The sequence below is a fragment of the Archocentrus centrarchus genome, chromosome 24 (genome assembly GCF_007364275.1).
Source record: "Archocentrus centrarchus isolate MPI-CPG fArcCen1 chromosome 24, fArcCen1, whole genome shotgun sequence".
Lineage (NCBI taxonomy): Eukaryota > Metazoa > Chordata > Actinopteri > Cichliformes > Cichlidae > Archocentrus > Archocentrus centrarchus.
The window spans coordinates 21,023,808-21,050,661 of NC_044369.1; the positions used below are offsets into that span (position 1 = coordinate 21,023,808).

Here is a 26,854-nt window from a genome sequence, read left to right on the forward strand (position 1 = left end):
CTTGCTTGGCCAGATTTCATGAGCTCATCTCGTCACTGCCACTGTGCACTTGGGAAACATCCGCTTCCATTTGCTCTCACTGTCAAATAACCAGGTCAGCACTTGCAGTCATAAAGAATCCATATTGGTGCACACTTCCCAGTCACTAGATCAAAGTTTAGTTCATTAAAAGGAACTAAATCATGGTCTCAGTTCCCAATTTGAAAATTTGAACTCAAACTCCCAAAAATGAACTAGTTCACATTAATTTATGATCACCCACGTGTTAAAACACCGGGATGAATGTTAAATTCTCATGTTATTGTTTTGTTTCTTCATTATAATCATTGTATATAATCAAATGGCAAAAACAGCTCTTTATAAACACCAAACAAAGGAATAATATATGCACATATTTATTCTTCTTCTTTACAAGCTACTAATTCATTGTATAAGATAAAGTAATCAATTACAGGTACTTTTCATCCAAATTGATTAACCACTCTAGGAGGAGAGCAGACATATATGCATTAGTTGTTAGTAATCTCTGTCTCTCTTCCACAGCATGTTTTTGTTCCTGTCTCTCTCCCCTCAGCCCCAACCGGTCCCGGCAGATGACTGCCGCTCCCTGAGCCTGGTTCTGCCAGAGCTTTGTTTTCCTTCCCAGTGTCGCCAAGCGCTTGCTCATAGAGTGTCATTTTGACTGTTGGGTTCTCTCTGTAATTATTGTAGGGTCTTTACCTTACAGTATAATGCACCTTGAAGTGACTGTTTGTTGTGATTTGGTGCTATAGAAATAAAACTGAATTGAAGTTTCAGCTGCACAAGTTCACTAGAGAGGCAACAATGAGACAACTTCCAAAACAGGAATGGTTTTACAGGTGGAGCCCACTGACATTTTTCCCTCCTCATCTTTTCTGATTGTTTTCTCAGTAGTTTTGCATTTGGCTAGAGTCAGTGTCACTACTGGTAGCTGAGGCAATACCTGGACTCTAAAGAGGTTGCACAAGTAGTCCAACTCCTCCAGGATGGCGCATCAATATGTGCCACTGCCAGAAGGTTTGCTGTGTCTCCCAGCACAGTCTCAAGGGCATGGAGGAGATTCCAGGAGACAGGCACTTAATCTAGGAGAGCTGGAAAGGGCTGTAGGAGGTCATTAACTCATCAGTAGGACTGGTATCTGCTCCTTTGTGCACTGCCCTACAAAATGACCTCCAGCAGGCCATTGGTATGAATGTCGCTGGCCAAACAAACTTGATGGAGGCGGCCTGAGGGGCCAGTGTCCTCTAGTGTGGATGGAGAAGCCATAACATAATTCAGCATGACTGGTTTGGTGGTGACTCAGTGGTCTGGGGAGGTATGTCCATGGAGGAACAGGCAGACCTGTACAGGCTGAGCAACAGCACCCTAACAGTTCAGGGTTGTGGGGTAGCTGGAGCCTACAAGTTTCCCATCAAAGACCAGAGGCTTATCCATGATAGACAACTAGAATAAGCTTTTGGCCTCTCAGGTTGAGAAGCTCAAGCAATTGTTAATGGGACACAGTTGGGCCCATCAAATTCAGAGGCACTAGAGATTTCGAAGGAATGGAAGGCATGCAGCATTAAGCCTGCTTCCAGAGATCATAGACAGCTGCAGAGACACGATGGCAGAAATTTATGGGATGGATGCAAACATGCAAAAAGCTTGATGGCTGAATGGTGTTTGAGATGAAAGGAGAGAGACTCCTTTCACTTAAGTATGCTTTAATTGATTTTTGACAATTTTTTGATTTCACTGGAGAAGCACTGCTTGCCTTGCTTGCCCTGATGCAATTCCACTGCTTTGCAGTAATAGTAACACATTGTAGCTTCACTGTTTAGTTCATGCTAGAAAAGAAAACAATCTTCATGACATTACTGATGTGTAGGAGCAAAGACCTGACAGATTACTTTTGGTTGCCAAGATACGCTAAGGACATCTGTGCCTTGATCCTGGGATTTGGACCCAGCGTTTTCAGCTGTTTTATTGTTTTATGTTTTATTTTGCTAATCTCTTGTCTCATGTGCATTGTGTTTAGTTTTGCTTCTCCATCTCTCGTTAGTTTGATTCTGTTCACCCGTGTCTTGTTTTCCCCACCTGTGTCCTCTCACCTTAATTACCTCGTGTGTGTATTTAAACCCACAGTTTTGCTCAGTTCCTTCATGTTGTACTGATTACTCCCCTGTGTGGTTTTCCCTCATGTTTGGGTGTGGATTTTTCTACTCTGTTGGTTTGCTGTCTCTACCTAAATAAAGGACATTTTTCAGTTTGTTTAATCTATCATTTGGGTTGTACACAAAACTTGACAATTTGAGCAATAAATATCTGTGTGGATATGTTTTGAGCAGCAGAAAAAAAAATCATTCCATAGCAGTGTTCTTTCATTAATATTATTACTATGAACCAGAGTCCTGCGTAGTATATGCAGATCATTACATAATCTCAAATAAACCCCAAACCATATATCCAGATAAACTGCACAGGATTATTCAGAACTTTGAAGGCTACACGACAACGCACACACTGTCTAGGTGGTTAAAGCACACTCCTCTTTTATCCTCAGAAAGATGAATTTTAAACTTTATTATATAACAGAGAGTGGAGAGGCATATCTCCATAGTAACAGCAGTATAAACACCCTGTGGCTTGGTGTTGTGGTAACTGAAGCTGTTTGGCATTCAGCCACCCCCCCTCTGATTTCATAAAGGCAGTGAACATCTAAAGATGCAGCAGCCTGTCAGGGATGCCCCGTGAGGGTCTGAAACACAGGGTGATCATAAGAAATGCAAGTTAAAGTTTTGTCAGAGGTTTTCTGATGAAAGGAACTGAAATCAAACAGAGAGGATGATACTGCTGTACGTCACTAAGAACCTCGAGCAACTCTCTCTCAGATTTAACACAATATGTGCCAGTGCAAGTACAGTATGTTTCTTGTAGCACAATTTAGCAAGCTGCAGAATAAATAAAGCAAAGTGGATTGTTTGAAGAAATGTTATACATATTTTTTGCAATTTCAAAGGGAAAGAGACCCCGGGAAGTGTTCAAAAGTATGCCCTTAAAAATAGAAAACCATAGTGTAGTCCAAATATTTTTGCAGATGAGAAAATGTATACAACAAAGCTAATGAGAATTAAGTAAGGAAAAATAATCACATATATGAAAATTTTATATAAATCACAACTTTAATGAAAAAACTAGGGAATGGCTTGCATTTGCAGGGCTCTAGTTTTACTTCAAGCACCACTGCTCTTCATCAGACAGCAATATAATGGGAATCATGCTCATGAGTGAGTTATGATTTTTTAAGTTTCAAATATTATATATTGCTATTAAGGTTCTCCTTCGCTTCTATGCAAAATTATGTGCCGTTTAACATGTCAGATTTTCTGTATGTTCAATTCAATTCAATTGTATTTATATAGCACCAAATCTGAACAGTCACCTCAAGGCGCTTTATATTGTAAGGTAGAGGCCCTACAGTAATTACAGAGAAAACCCAACCGTCAAAACGACCCCCTATGAGCAGGCACTTGGCGACGGTGGGAAGGAAAACAAAGCTCCGGCAGAACCAGGCTCAGGGAGCGGCAGTCATCTGCCGGGACCGGTTGGGGCTGAGGGGAGAGAGACAGGACAAAAAGCATGCTGTGGAAGAGAGACAGAGATTACTAACAACTAATGCATATATGTCTGCTCTCCTCCTAGAGTGGTTAATCAATTTGGATGAAAAGTACCTGTAATTGATTACTTTATCTTATACAATGAATTTGTAGCTTGTAAAGAAGACACACCAATATAATAATGTATGTTAATGTATGTTCACCCAGAGATTCTGTCATTATGGCCTCATCACATGTACACCACAGACAACATACTCACATCGCAGTTACATGTATAACTCTTACCTATTCACCAAACCTTACCACAGACTTTTTTCAGGGTGTAAACATATCCTTGAATTAACATATTGAAATATAATCAGCCACAACATTAAAATCTGGTCTGACTCTGCAGACTGCATGTAAAACATGATACCATGATATCACCCTTTTGTTTGTAAAGCCCCATTTTCTGCTGTTATTATGAGACTTTGGGCTGTTGCCATCGTGGGGGGTTTGAAGCATCTGTTATGGGTGCAAGTTAGATCTGACTGATAAACCTGACTCTTGTATAGTAGTGACTTCTCAGTCACAAGTTTGGCCCACCCTAAAGCTTACCCTTCTTTATCATATATTTTCTCTGATTTACTGATTGAGATTATAAAGGAATGCAAGTTTAAGTTCATCTTTTGTATGGCATGTGTGTTCTAACCTTTTAGGGAATGGGCACAGGACCCCTGAGGTGTCCTGCAGTGTCTGGCACTGGGAAGTTGGGAGCAGACCCATCTGGGCCCTGTGGATTTCAGGAAATGGCCTTCAAGGTTCTGACCTGTTTGATTTTTTTTTTTTTTTTCATCAGTCCATTCTCATGTATACTGATTAAAACAAAAGAAAAACTCATCTTCACTTTCATGCCACAGCGTCACATGTGCCACAGTTTTCACCCATCATATCACAGTTAAAATATAACTGTTGCCAAATCTTTTAAAACTTTGTTTTCCTAGTTACCATGGTTACATGTCCCTACTTTCTCAACAAAAAATATGTTTCTGACACGACATATATTTCCTATTGTCATGCATTACTCACAAATTTGCATGCACCGACACACACACACAAAAAAAATGTATCTATGAGATACTGACATGAGACTGGGCTGTCACTTCACCTCGACTTCTCCTTAAAAGCAATAACAGAGTAAGTGTTGCTGAAATTGACCACTGACCCAAAACAAATGGGCCTGTAAAAGATAGGCCTCCAACTGCTTACAGCAGTTGTCAGGGTAACACAAAACTGTGACAATATATTATATTATACAAACCCTTCTGCAGCAGATTAGTAATTAAAAAGCAGTCATCTATTTTCTCAATGCTTTATTGACTTTTTCATTGCAAACCCACAATGAAGTATAACTGGTAGGTCAGGTACTGCTAACGTCCTTCTTTGGTTTTATACGTACGGTATGCCAGTCATTCATTTAAGCAGGTGTGTGCATGCAAAGAAGTGTTAACCTCTCACCGAGGTTCTGTCACTTCACTTCTCGTGTGCTGGTCTCCTGTTACATTCTTCTGTTGAGGCAAACAACCCCACATGTCTGTACTTGTTCCACACTGTGGCCATTTTCCTCAGTACTGTCTTGATGAATGAGGTGGGTGATTTTCTACATCGTCCATGTGATCAAGCTCAAACCCATCACTTCATTCCTCAATAATTTCATTATTCCAGGCCAGCACAACTGTTCTGAAAATCTTTAAAATTATTATCATTATCAGACATTGGTGCTCTAATGAATATTTGGTTTTTGTTTGACTTTGCTGTAGCAGTACTAATTCGTTCTTCACTTTTCACACATTAACCTTTCCTATCTTGTGCTAAGTTGCTGTCTGCAGTGCTCCAGTGTTGTTTCCAGACCAAACGGCAACCTCCGGCTCTGAAAAAGCACAGAAATAATAAAGAAATAATATGTACAGCATACAGTACATATACAGAATATATACTGTGTAGAAGAGGCTACTTTCGGCTGCTCTCTTATTCATGGGGGTCGCTACACCGGGTAGTATATATATTTCTACTGGTATTATGGGCCATCCTAGAAGATTATTTGCTGCTTAGCACTAATAAGCAAGTATCTGTGACTCTGCGGTGTTCCTCTAATAGCTCAGCGTTTAGCACTTCATTCTTTCCTCTTGTCAAAGTATGTTCACTTCTGGCTCCATAAAAAAAACAACATGGCCACGGCCATTGAGGTTTTGAAATGGAGCTTTACAAACCAGTAGGCGATGTCACGTGGCTATGTCCATCTATATGTCCAGATGACTGTCAGCTTCTTCCCCATGGCTGTGAAGAGACTCCTGCAGGAAACATGACACCCCCTCACCCACCACACCTACTATTACCTCCCAGTCCAACAAATACAGACTACTGAAATAACGGCTTGTACTTTAGTGACTATGTGTCATATTTGGCACTTACTATTTATTTATTTATTTATTCATTTTTTACATATTGCATTGTAGCTGCTAAAAGAGATTGCTGCCAAACGAAATTTCAATTACAATGACAATAAAGCTTCTTATCTTATCTTTTATCTACAGTCTCTGTTCTAGATACTCGGTAGCAGGCAAACAGGTAGCACAGTCATAACCTTATCCATCTTCAGCTCTCAACCCTTTTAACATATTCTGTGCAGTCGCTTATAACAAAACATTTTGATATTTTAATTCTATAAAACAATGGTAATAATCTCCTTGCAGTCTTGTCTGAGTCACTGGAAACCCCCACACCTTGGTGGCTTGGTATTAAGTCTGTATTAAGTGAGGGAAAGTCCCTCTGAAAGTTTTACTTGGTTTTAAATAACACCTAGTTAAGACTTGATACCATCTTTTGTTAAAAGAAGAAAAAATGTATTTGAAAGCCATAAGATATCAATTTATTTTTTTAATGAAGGCACAACACTGCTTTCCTTTACACTTTGAATAAATACTATATATTCAGGCAAAAAGAAGTAAAAAATGATTAATGTTGTGTGTTCATCAAAAATGCATGTCTGTAGGGGCGTGTATGTATTTTCTTGAGGATCTTCACTGACTTCTTGAAAAGACATGTTTATAGAAAAGCATGCAGGAGATAAAATACTACCATTTTAGCATTAATATTTAACACTTAGATAGTTAGGCCTGATAAATATAGAAAACTGACACATGAGCTGCTTCTGCTGCTGAGAAGTTGCAAGTGCACACACACACACACACACACACACACACACACACACAAAAAAAAATCCTCTGGACAGTTTAACTATTCAGCTTTGAGTCTGATCTACCAGCCATACAAACCGGTGTTCAGGTCATGTGAGGTGAATACAGTTCATAAGGGAACAGGAAAGTGCCTTCTGAATTATGCAAAACATTGCTCAGCTTAACTCTTTCCAGTTCATATCAGCTTTTAAAGTGCAAAGGTTTCTGGGAGCTGTGTACATTTCTTGTTGTTAATTGACAGGTTAGGGTTTCCACATGCTCCGTTACGGTCCTTGTAACTTTTGTGACAGATAACAGTGCATAGGTTGAGCTGATACCAGGGGCGGGTGGATTGGACATACATTAGCAAATATTTGCTCAAACATTCTGTGGCAGTGGCTGAAAATAAGAAAACAAGGATCCAAAAATGAAAAAGAAAAGAAAAGAAAAGAAAAGAAAAGAAAAGAAAAGAAAAGAAAAGAAAAGAAAAGAAAAGAAAAGAAAAGAAAAGAAAAGAAAAGAAAAGGAACAACATATAAGCAAAAGCAATTTTCCAACAGTTTGGATTATCACAAATACAGAGAAACACTCAGCATAGTTAGACACGTCAAACCTGCAGCTGTATCAGGGTGAAGAGTGTGTCAGAGTAAATGGATGACACATCATAGGAAATCATAATATGATATATTCCATCTAACATTAATAGAATTAATTGAATATTTAGATGTATTCATTCAAATTAAACAATCAAAGCCAAATAAGTTGCAATTGAAACTTTGATACTGATAGCACTGAATAAAAAAAGGGAATTCTGTATTATAATGAAGTCACTGAGTCACTTTACCAAAATATAAATTAATTCCAAAAAAGGCAAAACAATGTAACACAGTAACACCAGAATTTCACCAAACGTTGTTATATGTTAGCACAACAAAGCCCTGTTTACTGTATTCCACTTTTAAGATTTCAGAGTTATTTCCAGCCATGATGTGAAATCACACATGCGTACATTTGTTCCTTTGTCATCAAAAAAACTTGTAAGTAAAGTGACCTTTAATGCAGATGTAAGTGCACACAGGCTCATAGTCTGTACAGGAATACAGTTTCCTATTCTAAATATCTTTTATATGAGTCAGGCACCTAAAACTGTTAAACCCTGAAAACATATGAAAATATATGAGTTATATTATGCTCTTAAACCTCTATCCAGTACATTGCCAGTGTAGTGAGACTAATTTACACTGACCTATAAATCAGGCCACATTACAAGCAAAGCCCATAGGATAGAGAATATCAAGAGTATGCATGTTATTCATTCCTAACTGATCACATGCTTTTAAAAAAACAGATTTTTAAAGGAATAGTTCAGCATTGTAAAAACATTCATTCTTGCCAAGCATTAGATAATGCCAGTCTTTGTGCCCCTATACAGTTACAACCAGCAACCTGAGCTTAGCGCAAAGACTGAAAACAAGCGGGAGTTATCACAACACACCTACTGGGCAGAAATCTGTTCAGATTATCTGCACTGTAATCTGTACACAAACAATGTTCACAGGACTCTGTGGAATAGTCTGGCACAGACCACACGTCTGTGTTCACATGCTTATAAATTGAATTAGTGAATGAGCTTTAGAGCTGCTGCTGCTGTGCGGATTTGGCCACCTTTGGACAAAGCTAGGAAGGCAGTTTGACCCCGTGTCCATAAAAGGATGTTGGCATAAAAGTGAACTGAGGCAAATATGTGCAAAGTTGTCCTTTATGAAAAGCCATAACAAGAAATCAAAAACAAACTGCAGATCAGATTAATGCTGCTGCGTTCTCCCAACAGCACCAAACAGTATACTCTGTCTTATGTGCACTTTATGCATAGGGAGCCTGTATAGGCATGCACTGACCTTGTATAGCCTTCTTATACACTCCTCTAAAGATGTGAGTTTCACAAGCCAAAGTGGTTTGCTTTTGTTGAAACATTCTGGCTGTCCATCCTAGACACAAGAAACAGTGTGAGACTTCTGCTAATGGTTTTTAATTTTCCATATTGGTCAAATAAACATTCAATTCCAGTAAGACTTATCCCAAGAAATCCTCTGTTATTATGCCTTGATGGCAGCAATCTCTGAAACACACTAAAGACTGTCTCGGGTGAACGGGGTGAAATGAACAAAATATGAGTGACATTCCTGTCTAAATCAAAATCACATTAGTAGGCCGGCTGGAAATCTCTTCTGGATAATAAATCTGTGCTTTGACATTTGAAAATAAGTCTTTCATTTTTACACCAGTATCGCTGACGCACTTTGTTCTGGCTTTATCTCTTTTAACTTTTGGTGTCGCTTCCAGCTGAAAAGTCAAAAGAGGCAGCGTGACTCATTTCTGAGCACACTGATAAATGGCAGCACGCTGTGTAAAACAGACCTATCTTCCTGTCGCTGACTCTTTATCAACACAACCGATTACTTGTTCTTCAGGGCCAAATGACCAGGATGTGTGATGCGATAAAGAAAAGAAGTCACCCTCTCTAAAGACCTCAGCAGGTGTATCAAAGGATGCTGTGGACAAAGGACGCCGGTGATCCAAGGTGATGTATCGGTGTGAATCGAAGGCCCCATGCAGCCAAAGTGGCCCAGATGGATTAGCCTGAGAGGGACTACATGATGGTTGCTTAGTAACTACAAACCTACTCAAATGCTTGGCGAACATTAGGGGCAGGGCTGCATTTTGACCATGAACAGTGCAAAAGCACTTTATATTCCAGCCTTACCTCACCTTGAACTCCATGCAGCATGACACATGATGTAAACATGTATGCCATTACAATCACCTGACAGCCCTGAAACTTGTGTTGTAATAATCGGTGTATGTATGCACCTGCAATGTGTGTAGTCAGTAGCTTTCCAGTGGCTGGTGTGCTAATAGTGGTTTCAGCTGGAGCTCTGCCACCCTTAGTGCTTTGCTGCGGGCTCTGTCCGGGCTGTTTTTCCCATTCTGCGATGTCCTTGTATGACCCGTACTCCCATGCCAAGATCCAGGCTGTGTCTAATGAAAGTAGGGATCCAGCAGTTTATTTCAGAAAAAAAAAAAAAAACAGAATCAAAGCTCAGGCCGACAGTGTTTCATTAGCCATACTTGTCAAGCCAGTGGTTGCGAATGTGAAAAGTAGATGTGGGATTGTGGTGGCAGACTAGAAGGTTTAAATAGAGGAATATTTTTCACAATGAAAGGGTGGGCTTTGTGTTTTTTTTTAATTAAGCAAAACAGACCGTTTAGAAAATATTTTCTGGTTAACATAAAATCAGAAGATTGTACAGTTTTTGCATTAAAATGTAAAGTGCCTTGAGATGACTGGCAGCATGTTATAAATTGAGGGAACATAAATGAAACCGAAATGAATTGAAGTGAATCAGAAAACCCATAACGAGCTATGAAAATGTTACATTTTTTTTGTCTTAGTTTTTCACTAGCTCAGTATATGCTTTATTCTTTCTATTTGTTAAGCTGAAGTGAAATGGACTTTTATTCATATAGTGTTTTTCTACTCTCAATAAGCACTCATAGAAAATCAAATCAAATATGGACTTTCTGAGCAGAGACTGGCAAAGCATCCAGATGGAGAACCATCCAAAAGCACTAGTGAAATCTAGGAAGTGAAAGTGAAGGTAAGCCGTTGTCCTGCTTATCCTATTGCATTTGTAATCAGGCGCTTAGGGTATTCAGCGGTCACAGAATGTGTGCGTGCCTAATGCCCGTGATTTGAGGGACCAATGTCTGAGTGTTTTTTTTTATGTTGACAATCTTTGCTTGGGTTAATAAGCTTAAATGCAACAGTATTTCTGATGACCTCCTGGACTGTGGAGTCACACAAGGCTAAACCCTATCTTAGAAGTCCTAATTATTCTAGGAAAATCTGATTCAGCCCAAGACACTGGCTGTGAGTGCCTTGCAAGCCAGCACACATGCTCTTTTCCTTCTTTAGCCTTGAGGTAAACAAGCAAAAGACTAAGTCCAAAGGACTAATCCAGATCACAGCAGCAGTTTACCAGAGTGGTGTGGAGAAGCCAAATTCACAGGAATTCCTGATTATAGAGTTTCTCGGTGCTTAAATTGTTTCTCTATTACAGACTAAGTCCAGACACCGCTTGTAATTGATGGGTGAAGTTTCCTGATTTTATGGCTGACACCTTTTAACAGAATTTAAAAGCTTGTTAAGACAAACTGGCTTGTTTTTCTACATTTTGCAACTTCTTGTTAAAAGTCCACATGTGCAGATTGCATAATTTCTTAGAAAGCATATTTTTACATTGTTCTACTTTCAGTCTATTCACCGGCCAAAGCTCATTACTAGACTGACAAGAGTTGAACGGCAGTTAGATCATCGCTGATTATGTAAGTGTTTAAACTAATCAAGTCTCAGTAAAGAATGAAGACACAACCGTGTGTTAGCAGTTATCTGGATGTTAGGTGTGGAAATGCACAGCAGCATCTGAGTCACTTCCATTAAACTCTTATTTCTTTATCTAGTTACTCCTCCAGTCTGTCTCCTGGCAAAATAGATTACAAATAGTGAAACTGGACTTACAAGAAACACTTTTTTTTTGAAAACTTAGGCACAAAGTTATTATTCTCAGAAGTATTTTTGTTCCTCGCTGTCACAGAACACTAAAATCGAGTGCATTTGAATTCACCAACTTAATTTATTGAGTTCTATTTAATTTTTTAACTCTTTTTATTGCTTAGATGTGATGGTTAATGTCCTATTTATTGAATTCTTATTAATTTTCCTAGGATTTTTATTTAATATAGAGAAAGGTAGTTTTCAAGTTTAATGATAATATTTAAAATAATTACAATTAGGATAAACACTGTTTTTAAATGTGAAACACTGAGTGGAAAGCATGTGGCTAACTCACTGATAATATGTCTGCTTGAGTAAATAGTACCAGTTGATGGCTTTTTCATAGTGTGTGGTGCCTGGCATCTCTTTCCACTACTCTTTTTTTCTAAGCAAACGCACATCTGGCTGTGGGAACATCTGGTTTATTATAGCCATTTCTCAGCAGGTTGTCTTCTGTTCTCTTTAGAGGTTTTGCATAACACCATCAGAGGCCTACAGTTCAACAGCTGCTAAACAATTACAGGTGCCTGCAGTCACCATTCTAATTCTAGTAGTTCAATGCAACAAATGTAGCATGGAATAGAATAGAATACAATGCCTTTATTGTCATTATACAGGATGTACAATGAGATTGGAGGGCCACTCCTGTTCAATGCCATGCAATTAAAAAGTCACACTTTCTAAGATTTTCTAAAATAAAAATAATGTGATATAATCTAAAAAATATACAGAAAATAAAATGTATAAAAATATATACAGAAAATAAAATGTATAAAAATATATACATAAAATAAAATGTATTAAAAATACAGAAAATAAAAGAATATATAAAAATGTATATGTGGTAAAAAATAAAATAAGTGTATACATATGATAATGAAGATGGTGAGTATTGCACTTGGTGAATGAATATTGCACTTGGTGAATGAATATTGGATATTACACAATCCAGGCGTGATAGATATTGTTCAGTATGAATAATATAATATTGCACAGTTGGAGTGGGTGAGTGTGTGAGTTCAGGGTGGTGATTGCTCTGGTGAAGAAACTGTTCTTGAGTCTGTTTGTTCTGGCTTTGATGCACCTGTATCGCCTGCCAGAGGGCAGCAGGTCAAATAGTTCAAAGCCAGGGTGTGAGCTGTCCTTGATGATGTTTTCAGCTCTGCTGATGCAGCGGGAGGTGTAGATGTCCATCAGGGAGGGGAGAGGGCAGCCAATTATTATTTGTGCTGTCTTGACTACCCTCTGAAGCCTCCCCCTGTCTGCCTCAGTGCAGCTGCTGTACCATACTGTGATACAGTACGTCAGCAGGCTCTCAATGGATGAGCGGTAGAAGGTCAGCAGCAGGTTTGAGTCCAAGTTGTTCTTCCTGAGGACCCTCAGGTAGTGAAGTCGCTGCTGAGTCTTCTTGATAACAGCTGTGATGTTATCTGACCAAGAGAGATCAGCAGAGATGAGGACACCAAGAAACCTGAAGGTCTCCACACGCTCGCCATTGATGTAGAGGGGGGGCTGGGTCAGTCCTGTGTTTCCTGAATTAAGCAAATACATGATGTCTTGTGCTTCTGTAAGTTACAAGAGTGTTGTAGTTTCTGTGTTCACTAACATGTGATCCAGGTGACATAAATACTGTTGTTAGAGGGTGATCACAAACCAATTTTTTGTGAGTGCACGATCGCCCCTCAGGCACTACACTGCAATTCACCAACTACACATGTGTGTCAGCAGGTGAGAGTTGGCTAAAAACAAGCTTTCTAGTATCTTGGAAAGAAAGCAAGCCTATACACTCACCAGCCACTTTATAAGGTACACCTGTTCATCTGCTTGTTAATGCAAATATCTAAATCAGCCAATAGCAGCAACTCAATGTATTCAGGCATGCAGACATGGTCCAGATGACATGCTGAAGTTCAAATAGAGCATCAGAATGGGGAAGAACGGTGACTGAAGTGACTTTGAATGTAGCATGGTGGTTGGTGCCAGATGGGCTGGTCTGTTGATCTTCTGGAATTTTCCCACACAACCATCTGTAGAGTTTACAGAGGAGAGTCAAAAAAAATATAAAATATCCAGTGAGTGGCAGTTCTAGAGGTGAAAATGCCTTGTTAAAGTCAGAGGAGAAGGGCCAGACTGTTCCAGTCAGGCAAGGAAAGGCAAGGCGACAGTAACTTAAATGACCACTTGCTACAATCAAGGTATGCAGAAGAGTATCTGTGAATGCACACAAACACACTGAACCTTGAAGCAAATGGGCGACAGCAGCAGAAGTCCACATCAGGTGCCATTCCTTTCAGCTAAGACTAGGAGACTGAGAGTGCAGCTCAGTTGAACTCACAAAAACTGGATGCTGGAAAAAACATTGCCTCGTCTGGTGAGTCTCAATTTCTGCTGTCTAACAATCAGACAGGTTTTTAACAAAGCCCCAGGTTACGTCAAATTTATCTAGAGGAAAAAAATAAAACAGTGCTGCAAAGTTAATAAGCCAGCTTCCTGATTCAGCTTGGACCTACTGTTGCTACTTTCTGCACGGTGTTGACCGTTGAGTTATGTTAAATTTGTATGCCTAAAAAATTAGAAGATGTCAGGAAAATGTCAGATAATTTCAATCAGGTGATTGCCTTACATTTCAAGTAATGAAATTTCCCTGCAAAAACAACTACAAATTGTTCCTAGAAAGGAACAGTTCAGTAGTCCAACATAGAGCAACACAAAAAAGTCCAGCTGAGTCTTAACAGCAAAATTTGTAATTTGTTCCACATGGCAAACATAATAAATTAAATTTAAATAATCATTTTGCAATATAGGCTGTATTTTTTTTTTCTTCAATCTGCCTCAGTCCCTGTTCTTTAATAAAAAATATTGCAATGTGTCACTTTGCGTTCAGGCCATCTGCATGCCTCTTTTTCCCAATGTCCACTACCAGAGCATCTCAACTGAAGCCATCTGCTTACTCTGCTCCACTGCTGTCTAGGCTCCATAGGGGATGCTGTCACTATCTCCCATTTTCATCTAGGAAACATTTGCATTTTGTATGCTTATATTTTTTGTAATGCATTTTGCTCTTCTCTTCTAAATGTCTTTATTTTATTAGAATTTTTTTTTCTATTTGCCTAATCCTACACTGAGGAGAGTGTGAAACAAAACAGGCTGTGAGCAAAAATGAAAGCACACGTAAAAACAAAACCTTAAAAGTAATTAGGTAACACACGGCCGTTAAAAGACATGACCCATTCAGGAGGAACTGAAGAATGATGAGCTGACTAAGATCACCTTCTGCCAAGCAGTCTGAGACTGATAACATCTGATAAGAAGCTGACTCATTATTTAACTAATTATGATTTCAATGAAAAAAGTACCCTTAATACTGGTGGGGGGGGGGGGGGGGGGGGGGTGCTAATGTTTCTAATTAATTTGAGGAAGATTTTGAGTTTAAACACACAGATGTATCTGAATACTTTAAATTTACAAAAAGAAAAGTATGTTAATTTAAGATGACTGATTATAATAATTTGAAGATAAGGATAAACATGGAGTGCTTCATCCAACTAAATAACACAACTGCCACACAGATTGCAGTCTCTGACCGACAGTACTGTGCAAAATTCTTGAGCCACCTCTCATTTCTTCTTTGTCTTTTACTGGGAAAACGGGAACTTGGTGCATCAGTTTACTGAAACATGTGCAGCCATCGTGGAAATACACTATATAAGGAAAAAACTGAGCTTGTACATTTCTAACAAGGTTCAAAGTCAATATTTGGCTTATACATTTGGCACCTTTGTTTGACAACACAACCTGAACCCTCTGAGGCAGCTTTCTTGTTATTTCTTTAAGCAGTCTTCAGGAATAGTTCTCCAGGCTTCTTGAAGGACATTCAAAGCTCTTCTTTGGATGTTGGCTGCCTTTTTGTTCCGTTCTCTGTCAGTGTGATCCCACACTGCTTCAATAATGTTGAACTCCAGGTTCTGGGGAGGTCAGTTTATGACTGTGTGTTGGCAGTGTGTTTGGGATCATTGTCATGCTGAAAAATGAAGCTGTTGCCAATCAGATGCTTTCCTCTGCATGGTATTGCAGGGTGGCTCAAAGTATATGCTACTTTGCATTCATATTCCATCAGTTTTCCACAACAACACTGACTTAAACCTTCAGCCCAAAACCAGGACAGAGCCTCCATCATGTTTTACAGATGCTGTAGCATTGTACCATCTTTCCCTACCTCCTCTGTACATACTAAGATCTGAACTAAAATTCTTCATTTGGAATCATCACTACATAACATCTGTTGCCACTGATTTTCAGTCAACTTCTATTGTATTTTGGCAGTCTTTCCTCTCTGTTTCCTTAAGAGTGCCATGCTGACAGCCACTCTTCCACTGAGGCTATTTCTGTTTTTTTCTCCCTGTTTCTTAAGGACATGACTTTCATATAGTTTATCTGCTGTAGATCATTTTTTAGACCTGCCACTTCTTTTTTGTCCTCCACTTGTCCAGTTTCCTCAATTATTTTTTAGGGTGCACTGCACACCATGCCAAGACTTGTCATATTTTTGAATCATGTCTCTGGAAATCACCTTGTTGGTGCAAAAAATACACTGCTCAAAAAAATTGAAGGAACACTTCAAAAACACATCAGATCTCAATGGGATTAAAAAAAAAAAATCATGCTGGAAATCTGTTCCGATGTGGACTGGGTAATATCTTACGAATGAAAGGATGCTACACATCATTGATGGAAATGAAAATTATCACCCTACAGAGAGCTGAATTCCAAGACACCCTAAAATCAAAGTAAAAAAAAAAAATGACGCAGCAGGCTGGTCCATTTTGCCAACATTTCATTGGCAGCAACTCAAAATTTTATTCAGAAGTTGTATAGCCCCCATGTGCTCGCTTGACAACATCCGCATGCTCCTATGAGATGACGGATTGTGTCCTTGGGGGATCTCCTTCCGATCTGATCCAGGCCTCACTGAGCTCCTGGACAGTCTGAGGTGTGACCTGGCAGCCTAGATGGACTGAAAAAATAATGTTCCAGAAGTGCTTCATTGGGATTAGGTCAGGGTGATCGTAGGGGCCGTCAGTGATATTAATTTCTTCCAACCTTCAGGAACTGCCTGCATACTCTCCTCACATCAGGCTGGATTTGCCGTGCACCAGGGTGAATCCAGACCCACTGCACCAGCGTACGGTTTGACAGTGGGTCCAAGGATTTCATTCCAATACCTGATGGCAGCCAGGGTGCCGTTGCTACCTGTAGAGATCTGTGCATCCCTTCATAGATGTGCCTCCACAGACCATCACTGGACCCACCACCAAACGGTCACAGACAGCATAACATTCTCCACGGCTTCTCCAGACCCTTTCATGTCTGTCACATGTGCTCAGGATGAACCTGCCTCTCATCTATGAAAAGCACAGGGTGCCAGTGGTGGACCTGCCATTCTGGTATTCTATGGCAAATGCCAATGGGGCTCCACAGTGCTGGGCAGTGAGCACAGTGCAGTACTACCAGAAGTGACACTGACCCTAGCCAAATACAAAATAGTGAAAAAACAGTCAGAAAAAATGAGGAGGGAAAATGTCAGTGGCCTAAACATGTAAAACCATTCCTGGTTTGGGTGTTGTCTCATTGTTCCTCCTCCCTCTACTCTTCCACTCTGTTCATCCCCATCCCCCTCCCAGCACACAACCCCGATGCTTTCAGCTGTCCTTCATGGAACACCAGGTGAGAAAGAGCTCAGGAAGATCAAGGTGAAGAAAGCAGCGGGTCCTGATTGTATAAGCTCCAGGCTCCTGAGGTCCTGCACAGACCAGCTGGGTGGGATAGTTACGCATCTGTTCAACTTGAGCCTAGAGCTGAGGAAGGTGCCACAGCTCTGGAAGACATCCTGCTTGTACTGGTGCCAAAGACTTCCACCCTAGGGACCTTAATAGTTACAGGCCAGTGCACTAACATCCCACCTGATGAATACCCTGGAGCGTTTGGTCATTGCCCATCTGCATCAGGTAGTAGGACCCTCATGGACCCACTACAGTTTGCATACCAGTATGCAAACTGGAGTGGCCAGCCAGGCATTGGGGTGGATGACGCTGTCATCTTCCCTCCTACAACGAGCTCTTTCTCACCTGGAGAAGCCTGGAAGCTCCGTGAGAATAATTTTCTTGATTTCTCCAGTGCATTCAACACGATCCAGCCTACATTCTGGGGAACAAACTGGGAAACACTGGAGTTGACCATCACCTAGCACCCTGATTCTGGACTACCTCACTAACCGTCCACAGTATGTGAGGTCACGTGGCTGTGTTTCTGAAACAGCTGTCTGCAGCACAGGGGCCCCACAGGGAACAGTTCTAGCCCCATTCCTCTTCACCTTATACGCTGATGACTTCTCCTATAATTCACCCACTTGTCATCTGCACAAGTTTTCAGATGACTCTGTGAGAAGAGAGAGAGAGAAGAGCTTTATTTGTCACATACATTTACATGCAGTGAAATTCATTCTCTGCATTTAACCCATCACACACATGAGTATGTAGTACACACAGCACAGCATGGAGCAGGGGGCAGCCAAGGGGCACCCGGGGAGCAACCTGGGGGGGTGGGCTTGCTCAGGGACCCACAGTGATGCCAGCCCGAGGATTTGAACCAGGGTCCTCTCAGTGACGAACCCTCTTCTTCTCCCCTAGGCCACCACTCCAGGCTGTGATGGTCGCATACAAGACAAGGATGACGAGGAATACAGAGAACTGATACAAAGATTCTCAGTCTGGTGCCAAAGGAACCACCTCCAGATCATGCAGGTAAACCAAAGAGTTGTTGGTGCATTTCCGCAGGCACAAGTGCACTCCCCCCACACCAGTGAACCTCTTGGGAATGACATTGATAGGGTTCCTGGGTACCTGGGTGTTCACCTGAACAATAAACTGGACTGGTCAGACAACACCAATGCACTTTATAAGAAAGGTCAGAGCAGACTCTACCTGCTCAGGAGACTTAGGTCCTTTGGGGTGCAGGGGGCACTCCTGAAAACTTTTTATGACTCTGTTGTGGCATGAGCCCTTTTTTTACAGTGTGGCATGTTGGGGGAGCAGTATAACAGCTGCTGACAGGAAAACACTGGATGGGCTCATCAAGAAGGCCAGTTCTGTCCTGGGCTGCTCCCTGGACACTGTGGAGGTGGTGACAGAGAGGAGGACGACTACAAGGCTGTGCTCTATGGTGTCAAATGACTCCCACCCCATGTGTGACACAGTGACAGCCTTGGGAAGCTCCATCAGTGACAGACTGTTGCGCCCCAAATGTTTGAGAGAGCGCTATCGCAGGTCCTTCCTGCATCAGTGAGATTCTTTAACCAGCACTGCTCCCAGACATAAGAGCGTCTACTTTTATGTCTACATTGTACATATCATCTAGAAGAAGAAGAAGAAACAGCCTTTATTGTCCCACAGAGGGGAAATTTGGGTGTAACAACACCCAAATACACTGCTCATATTGTCTATACTGTACATAGTGTATACAGATTTTTTATCAGATTTTTTTAATCATTCTTTAGACCCTACCTCCTGTATTTTTCATATTTTCTTATTTATTTTTTTTCTTTTTATACTTTCTTATTGTGCTTATACTTATCTTACTGTGTCCTGTACAATACCTTGCCACTGCTACATTGAAATTTCCCCATTGTGGGACCAATAAAGGGATTTCTTATCTTATCGTATGTAGTGCACCTGTTGTTAATTTCATTAACAACAAAGCAGCTGAAACTGATTAACAACCCCTTCTGCTACTTAACTGACTTTATATATATCCCAGAAGTTAACTGATGCTATACTCTGATTAAAAAGTGTTCCTTTAATTTTTTTTTTTTTTTTTTTTTTTTGGAGCAGTGGACTATTTTTTGCCAAACTGTGTTACATTTGGCATTTTAATTAAAAAAATGGGAATGTGTTTTTGCAACAGGCTGCTAGTAACAAATTGCCTAAAGATACAAGTTAAAATTGGTTCTTTTCTAAGTTTTCTGTCCTATATAGATGCAACACTGGTCCATCCCTCAAGTTAGGTGCCTTTTTTTATGCTTGACTGAATCATAGATCAGTAACTGATTTACAAACAAAAAGACCATTCCTCTGAAAATGGTACGATACAAGGACTGGACTAAAATTGAGTGGAAAAAAAGTGGCCAATGTCCAAAGAAAAGCTTTGAAAGACCTTCAGAAAGCCTGGAGAACTATTGCCCAAGACCACTTTGAAATATGACAAGCAAGTCTGGCTCCTTTAAAATAAAATATAAAGAAATGAAGACTTTTCCACAGTACTGTGTAACACTGTGTTCTCATTATTCTCTGTGGCAGGCAGGAGTCACTGTGACTCGTACATGTATATTGCCCAAAGTAGGTGTTCCATTCACTTCTATGGCCACAGGTGTATAAATCCAAGCACCAAGGCATGCAGACTGTTTCTACAAGCAAATGGGCGGCAGTGGGTCACCCTCAGGAGCTCAGTGAATTTCAGCGTGGTACAGTGATAGGATGCCTTGGATGGCTCAGCTCCTTAGTTCCAGTGAAAGGAACTCTTAATGCTTCAGTATAACAAGACATTTTGGACTATTTCATGCTCCCAACTTTGTGGGAACATTTTGGGGATGGCCCCTTCCTGTTCCAACATGACTGCACACCAGTGCACAAAGCAGGCACCATAAAGACATGGATGAGTGAGTTTGTTGTGGAAGAACTTGAATGGCCTGCACAGAGTCCTGACCTCAACCTGACAGAACACCTTTGGGATGAATTAGAGTGGAGACTGTGAGCCAGGCCTTCTCGTCCAACATCAGTGTCTGACCTCACAAATGTGCTTCAGGAAGAATGGTCAAAAATTCCCATAAACACTCCTACCTTGTGGAAAATGTTCCCAGAAGAGTTTAAGCTACACTAGTGTAGAAATGATCCAGGGTCTGAGCAGCAGGTCTTTGGTTTTCTGTGCTCACAGTCAGGGCTGTATGCTACAGATGACTGTAATAAAGATATTCACTCTTTTTCACATCACAGAGATCCAAGAATAGAAACATTTACAGCTGGCCTAAGCTTTTGATTCACAGGGATTATTTGCACATACATTGTCCTTTTGATGTTTAATATGATCATCCAACATTGTAGCTGTATATATATGATGACAAATAGGGAACAGCTTAGTAGATTCCCCCTTTAAAATTTCTGCAGATGACAAGAAACATATATATTTCTGTCTGTTATTAAATAGGCAAAAATATACAACACAGTGAAACAATCCATGGGGATAGAGAGAAAAAGGTAGGAGGAAACAAGAAGAGATGCAGTTTAAAAAAAAAAAATACGAAGACAGGCAGATTTAGGGGTGGGGAAGATGGTAGGACACATGCTGGGAGTGTTATGACATCAGAGAAGCAGATCCAAGAAGTCACATGGATGCCATTTCGTCAGCACCTGAGACGAGGAGGAAATTTCATGGTGAGGCAAGATGATTTGCTTTGGCCTTTTTGTATTTTGGTGAATAGGAGGAACTGAAGAATAAGAATAACATAATTGCATCTACCATTTTCTGTTTAGTCATCGTAAATGGGAGGAACTTAAGAATGAGAATACAGTAATTCCATTTTCTTTTTAATGTCTGTGCCAGTTCAGGTCAGGGACAAAAAGTTGCTGACAATAACAGAAATAACAGAAAACACAAAACTGAAACTTACAATAACCCCATTGGCATGAGATCACACCAGTTGTGACGCCAATGAGAAGGCCTACTCAGTGTTCATATATTCATGAGTACTCACACACACACGCACGCACGCACACACACACACACACACACACACACACACACACACACACACACACACACACACACACACACATTCTTGATGAAAACAATCCCAGTTGGAATGTTAACGTTAATATAGAGTATGTGCTTCAGTCTTGAAGCGGCCTTTTCCTCACAAGGTGTTGAGGGGCCCTAGACGTAGCTGATCAGCGAATGACTCATCCAGCCTGGATGGTCTGTAATGAATCCAGCGCCGTCTAGTGGCCGTAGAGGCCCCTGAATCATGAAGTGAGTCAAATGTTTTGCCCACTTGAGAACCAACCGTGCGGAGCCTATATGGCCAGCAAAGTACAGCAAGAAAAAAAAATAATAATAAAAACGAAAACTGTCATGTGTTATCAGTATTCAGTCTCTCTCTCTCTCTCTCTCTCTCTCTCTCTCTCCTCTCTCTCTCTCTCTATCTCCTCTCTCTCTCTCTCTCTCTCTCTCTCTCTCTCTCTCTATGTCTTTGTAGATCTTTGAAGCGCAGAGTTGACGGGAGGTAATCCCCACCATGTGAGTGGGCGGTGCGGGTACCGGAGGCGTGTTTTTTTTTTTTTTCTTTTTTCCCCCCCTCATTATTCAAATGCTGCTGTACCTATAAAAAGAGTGCCTACGTGCGTCAGATAGTTTTCTCCAATGGGTAAAGGTGACTAAATACCAGTTGTCTCGTTTGCCGGCACAGTCTCATCCTATCAGCTGGGGAAGAGATGATGGACGACTCCGGTGGTGTCCAAATGGCGAAGGCGCTGAAGCATGCAGCCCTGTGCTTGATGCTGCTGCCCCGGTTCCTTCTGGCCGCAATTATGCTGTGGCTTCTGGATTTTTTGTGCATTAGGAAACAAGTGCTGCTGAAAATGGGAGAGGGGCAGGACAGCCCGGACGACCCGCCGGTGTGCGTCTCTGACTCTAATAAGATGTTCACCTTGGAGTCCCTGAGGGCCGTGTGGCATGGTCAGAAATTGGACTTTCTCAAATCTGCGCACCTTGGGCACCCTGCGCCCAACACCGAGGTGGTGCTTGTCCAGGAGCGGAAGCAGGTCCGAATCCTAGACTGCGTGAAAGGGAAGAGACCGCTCATTCTTAACTTTGGCAGCTGCTCCTGACCGCCATTCATGACGCGCCTGGCGGCGTTTCAGCGCGTCGTGAGTCAGTACGCAGATATTGTGGACTTTTTAGTTGTATATATCGAGGAGGCGCATCCCTCGGACGGATGGGTGAGCTCAGACGCACCGTATCAGATCCCCAAGCATCGCTGCTTGGAGGACAGACTGAGAGCCGCTCAGCTGATGCTCACTGACGTGCCAGAGAGCAACGTGGTGGTGGATAATATGGACAACTCGTGTAACGCCGCGTACGGAGCCTACTTTGAGAGACTTTACATCGTGAGGGATGAAAAAGTGGTGTACCAGGGGGGCAGGGGTCCAGAGGGATACCGGATTTCCGAGCTTAGAAACTGGCTGGAGCAATACAGGAACGATCTGGTGAATTCCCAAACAGCGGTACTCCATGTGTAGATGCTGAACTGCCTGCTGCTCTGCCCACTCTGCTTAATAAGTATCCAACCCACAGTGCAAAACATCCAGATGCTGCTATCAGATGTTCACTCATGGCACATTATGTTGTTTTTTCTTGCAAAAAGATATTCAGGACTCTTTGTCAAATAGACTCTTTGTCAAATAGCCTAAAGTCATGTTGAAGCATAGACCGTAGGCTGTGATATTTTTGCATTGTGCTTGTCTTGACTTTCATTGATAGCTCATAGCGATTTTCTTAATTTTTTTTTTTTTTTTTTTTGTATGGAAAAGTCTCTGGATTCAATTGATAATCAATCTATTTTTCTACAATACCGGTGTGCGTGGATGTACGTGCGTTCGTGTGCGTTCAGGCTGATATCTCCTTCTGGTGTCTCTGTGAAGTTCGGTTTTTAAAAGGTTCATCCAGAAAACCGACACTGATGTTTCTGACACTGGCAGCGGGTCCATATTAGCAGGATGCCTTCCTCGGTGACCGATTGCCAAACGGTGTAAATGTTGAAACAACTGTAACTGAACAAATGTTTTTAATAAATGTCAGATCACACACTGATGACGTACTTTTGGGTACTGAAAACACCTTAAAGTTCTTCCATTAGTCATTTTGGTGCATTCATTTTTTTTTTAATTAACTGCTTCTGTTTCCTTCAAAAAAAAAAAAAAAATACTAATACTAATAAGTCATCAAATTTGCTTGTTGTGTAGTTTTAAAGGACAGATTTAGAACTGAGCTTTATATGATTGCTTATCTTCCTGTTTTGGTGTTGTTCACTCTCTATTAATTTAGTACATAATCTCTCCTTGTGTCTAATATGTAAACCATTCACTAGTTTGAGAAAGGCACTTTTTGTATGTGAGGGGAAAGGAGGAAACAAAAGTCTACTCAGTTTTATTTATACAGTTCAAAAGAAGAGGACCGTTTCATGTTGTGTAACACTTAATGAGAAATGAGAATGAAAGGAAAGTGAGATGATGATTGAGCTTCAGGGAATGGCCGGAAACTAAAATAAAATCTGAACTTTACAGAAAACAGCTGAAATTTGGAGAGGGGTGCTAATATAATATGAGAATCTAAATTATTCTCTTTGTTGAATATATATATAGTCTTCATTTTGGCAGAAAAATCAAGGATTTTGGTCATTACAGATTCTCTCGACTTCGCCAGAGAAACTGATTCACAGGAGTGCAAACTTTATACTCTCAGCAGGGAAACTGCATATTCAAAAAGAAAAATCCTGTTTGATTTAACTAAACGGAGCTGTGGCATTCCCTTTATATGACATTTACTCTAAAGAAACAGAGAGCTGAGCTGTCTGTCCGCTGTGATGCAGCATCTTTACATCTGTTTTCCATTGTTTCTCAGATAACTCCCATATACATTCACACACTGCCATATAATTAATATTAGAGAGCATTATGTTATATGATAGGTCCCTTATGGCTCAAATTACATACTTCAATGTGGTTTTAATGTATTCAGGTTGATTCCCATTATGCCGCAACATGTATGTACTACACAGTGCTGTATGTGCTTAGGCACTGATGTATTGTACTGCAGCAGGGGAGCGGATACGTCCTTGCTTTTTCTTCAGTGTTAAATGGGGAAGTCTGTGCATCTTTAAAATTCACTTTTCTGATTCAGTCCAGGTCTTTAGGGGAAAACAGAAAAAAAGAGAAGGTCAGTCAATTAGGAATGTCTGACCAAAGAGCTTTTTGAATCCCCTCAGTGACTTGAGAGCGACTCACAACTCAAAAAAACAAACCGGCCGTCACTGTCAAACACTGACCCTCAGATTTTCTGATAGGGCGTTCTTTCTAGTATTCACTTTTTTACTTTGTTTTATGAGTTTTCCATCAGTGTCCCTATCTTCTTTTTCTTTTAATGAAAAGAAAAAGAAGATAGACTTTTTAAAACCCCTGCGCTTCAGCTGAATGACCTGCTTGGCTAACGTGTGTCTTACAGAAATTAGAGTCATCTTATCTGGCAAACTGACCAATGAGAAAACAGTTTCATGTAATAGCTGAGGGACAAGTAAGCTGCACAAGGCCCCTTCAGACCGAGGGTTCAAACACTGATGACACATCTCTGAGTTTTATCAGATCACACCACTGTTTGCGTCAGACAACACGGTCTTCCAGGGAATCTTATTTCCATGGGACCAAGTGATGCTGTGACAGTCAGACAAGGATCTGGTTTAAGTGCCCTCTCAAAACATACAGAGATCCATGTGAATAACACTGAGGCATTAAGTGCATAATGAATGCAGACCATTTCAATCCCTGTTAGTATAACAGGCTTACGGTGTCTGTGTGTGACAACATGGTCTAAGCTGATTCTCCTCCTCACTGATTGCAGGCATTTTAGTTTTTTTAGCTCATTTTCAATCACTGTGGTGGGAAATAAATATGGTGCTAAATATACAACGAAGAGAAGAGTCCAGCGGGAGCTGGGGAATAATTATTCTCTTGCACTGGTTCTTCTAAGCAATGATGCACTGATTTTATTTTAACAGTAATACGTGAGTCATAATATGTGACTGACACGTATCTGCTTCCTTTAGGCTGTGGTCTGTGAAACCCTGCATTTCAGAACAATCATCCTGCTTTTGACCAAATGAACCACAAACATTTTCACCATGAGTCTTCATTCATAATTTCCTTATTTTTTTTCCCATTTTTCTTCTTTGCCTGATCTGAAACCGTAAGGAAATGTATCACTAACCTGGGAATATAAAGCTGACGTGGCAAAAGGCCTTAAATATTTATCTTTCTATAGGCCAAAAACCTTTATGATTATGAAACTAAATAAATGTTGACATTGTGCTCGAGATAGCCTGAAGGTCTGAGTCACAGTACGCGTCAGCAACAATTGTTTAAAACTGTGCAAGTTTGGGGTTTTGCAGTTGAATCAAATTCAGGAAAATAAATCTAAACAGATCAGCTGAAGTTGGTAAAAATGGAAATGGTCAGTATTTAGGTTAGTAGAAGTACATGCACATTATCTATAGAAGTAGTCACCTTTTTCCTTTTCTTTTGTTAGATGTAGCTGTTTCTGTAGATTAATTTCATCTATCTCCCAGACAAATAGGCACCAAGTTGAGGTTCCAAGAATATCCTTGTTTAGACATTTGCGGTTATTATTAAATGTGATTTTATTTAGAGTTGTCGATTTCTTTTCCGTCTTGGCCGCCACACAAAAGATTTTTAATCTTGGTACGACATATCCTGGCTAAATAAAGTTATTAACAATAACAACTGAATAACACACAAAACAGTCTGAACTCATAATCCCTCATGTACCATGTTGGGAAATTCCAAGGAGGGGCATTGTAAAACTATCAATTATAACGAAAAGCCAGAGACAAGATCTTCTGGTCACGTAGGTATTCATTTGCTAAGCTCTGAGACTGCAGTATCTTTTCATCAAAAATCTTATTGCATCCTCCACCCCAACTCCTTAACCCTCTTTCCCCAAAGCTGCAGTGATTGGTACTTTTCCATAAGTCCTGCAACTAAATAAGCATGTCCTTTGTCTCTTCCTGCCATCTTTTTTTAAGTTCCCTCTTAAAAAAAGTGACCAAGTGTGCAGAGGGAGGTACAAACACACCCATCTTTCCGCCAGGAGATGGAAGTTCAGGTTTAGTCTGGCGCCACTTTTAAGTTTTGCTGTCACTCAGGTTTTTGGTTGGGCGAAGACACAGAAACTCCTTGGATAGGGCTGGAAAAAGATTGAGTTCCCAGGTTAAAATTCATCCTCTTCCGACAGGGTGGAGTGCCAGTTTAGTTAGCAAGGTGCCTCAACAGACTGCATGAGTGCATTCCACAGACACAGATACTTGTTTAGTGCTAAATGGTAAATGAACCGGTTCTTATGTAGCACTTTTCTACTTTACTTGAGTACTGTGCTTTATACAACATGCCTCATTCACCCATTCATACAAGCACTTTTTTCTACACCTATGTGCTTCCTGTCTAACATTCACACACATTCACACTCCAACAAATGCAGCAGCTTGGTGCTCAGTATCTTGTCCAAGGATACTT

The 26,854-nt window shown here is 40.6% G+C and overlaps 1 protein-coding gene across 1 annotated transcript; it reads left to right on the forward strand.

Annotated features, from left to right (window-relative positions):
• Positions 1-21,790: 21,790 nt before the first annotated feature.
• On the forward strand, positions 21,791-23,122 carry dio3b (iodothyronine deiodinase 3b). Its single transcript, XM_030721368.1, has one exon. The coding sequence runs from the start codon at positions 21,986-21,988 to the stop codon at positions 22,790-22,792; it is 807 nt and encodes a 268-aa protein (XP_030577228.1). The 5' UTR covers positions 21,791-21,985; the 3' UTR covers positions 22,793-23,122.
• The last annotated feature ends 3,732 nt before the right edge of the window (positions 23,123-26,854 follow it).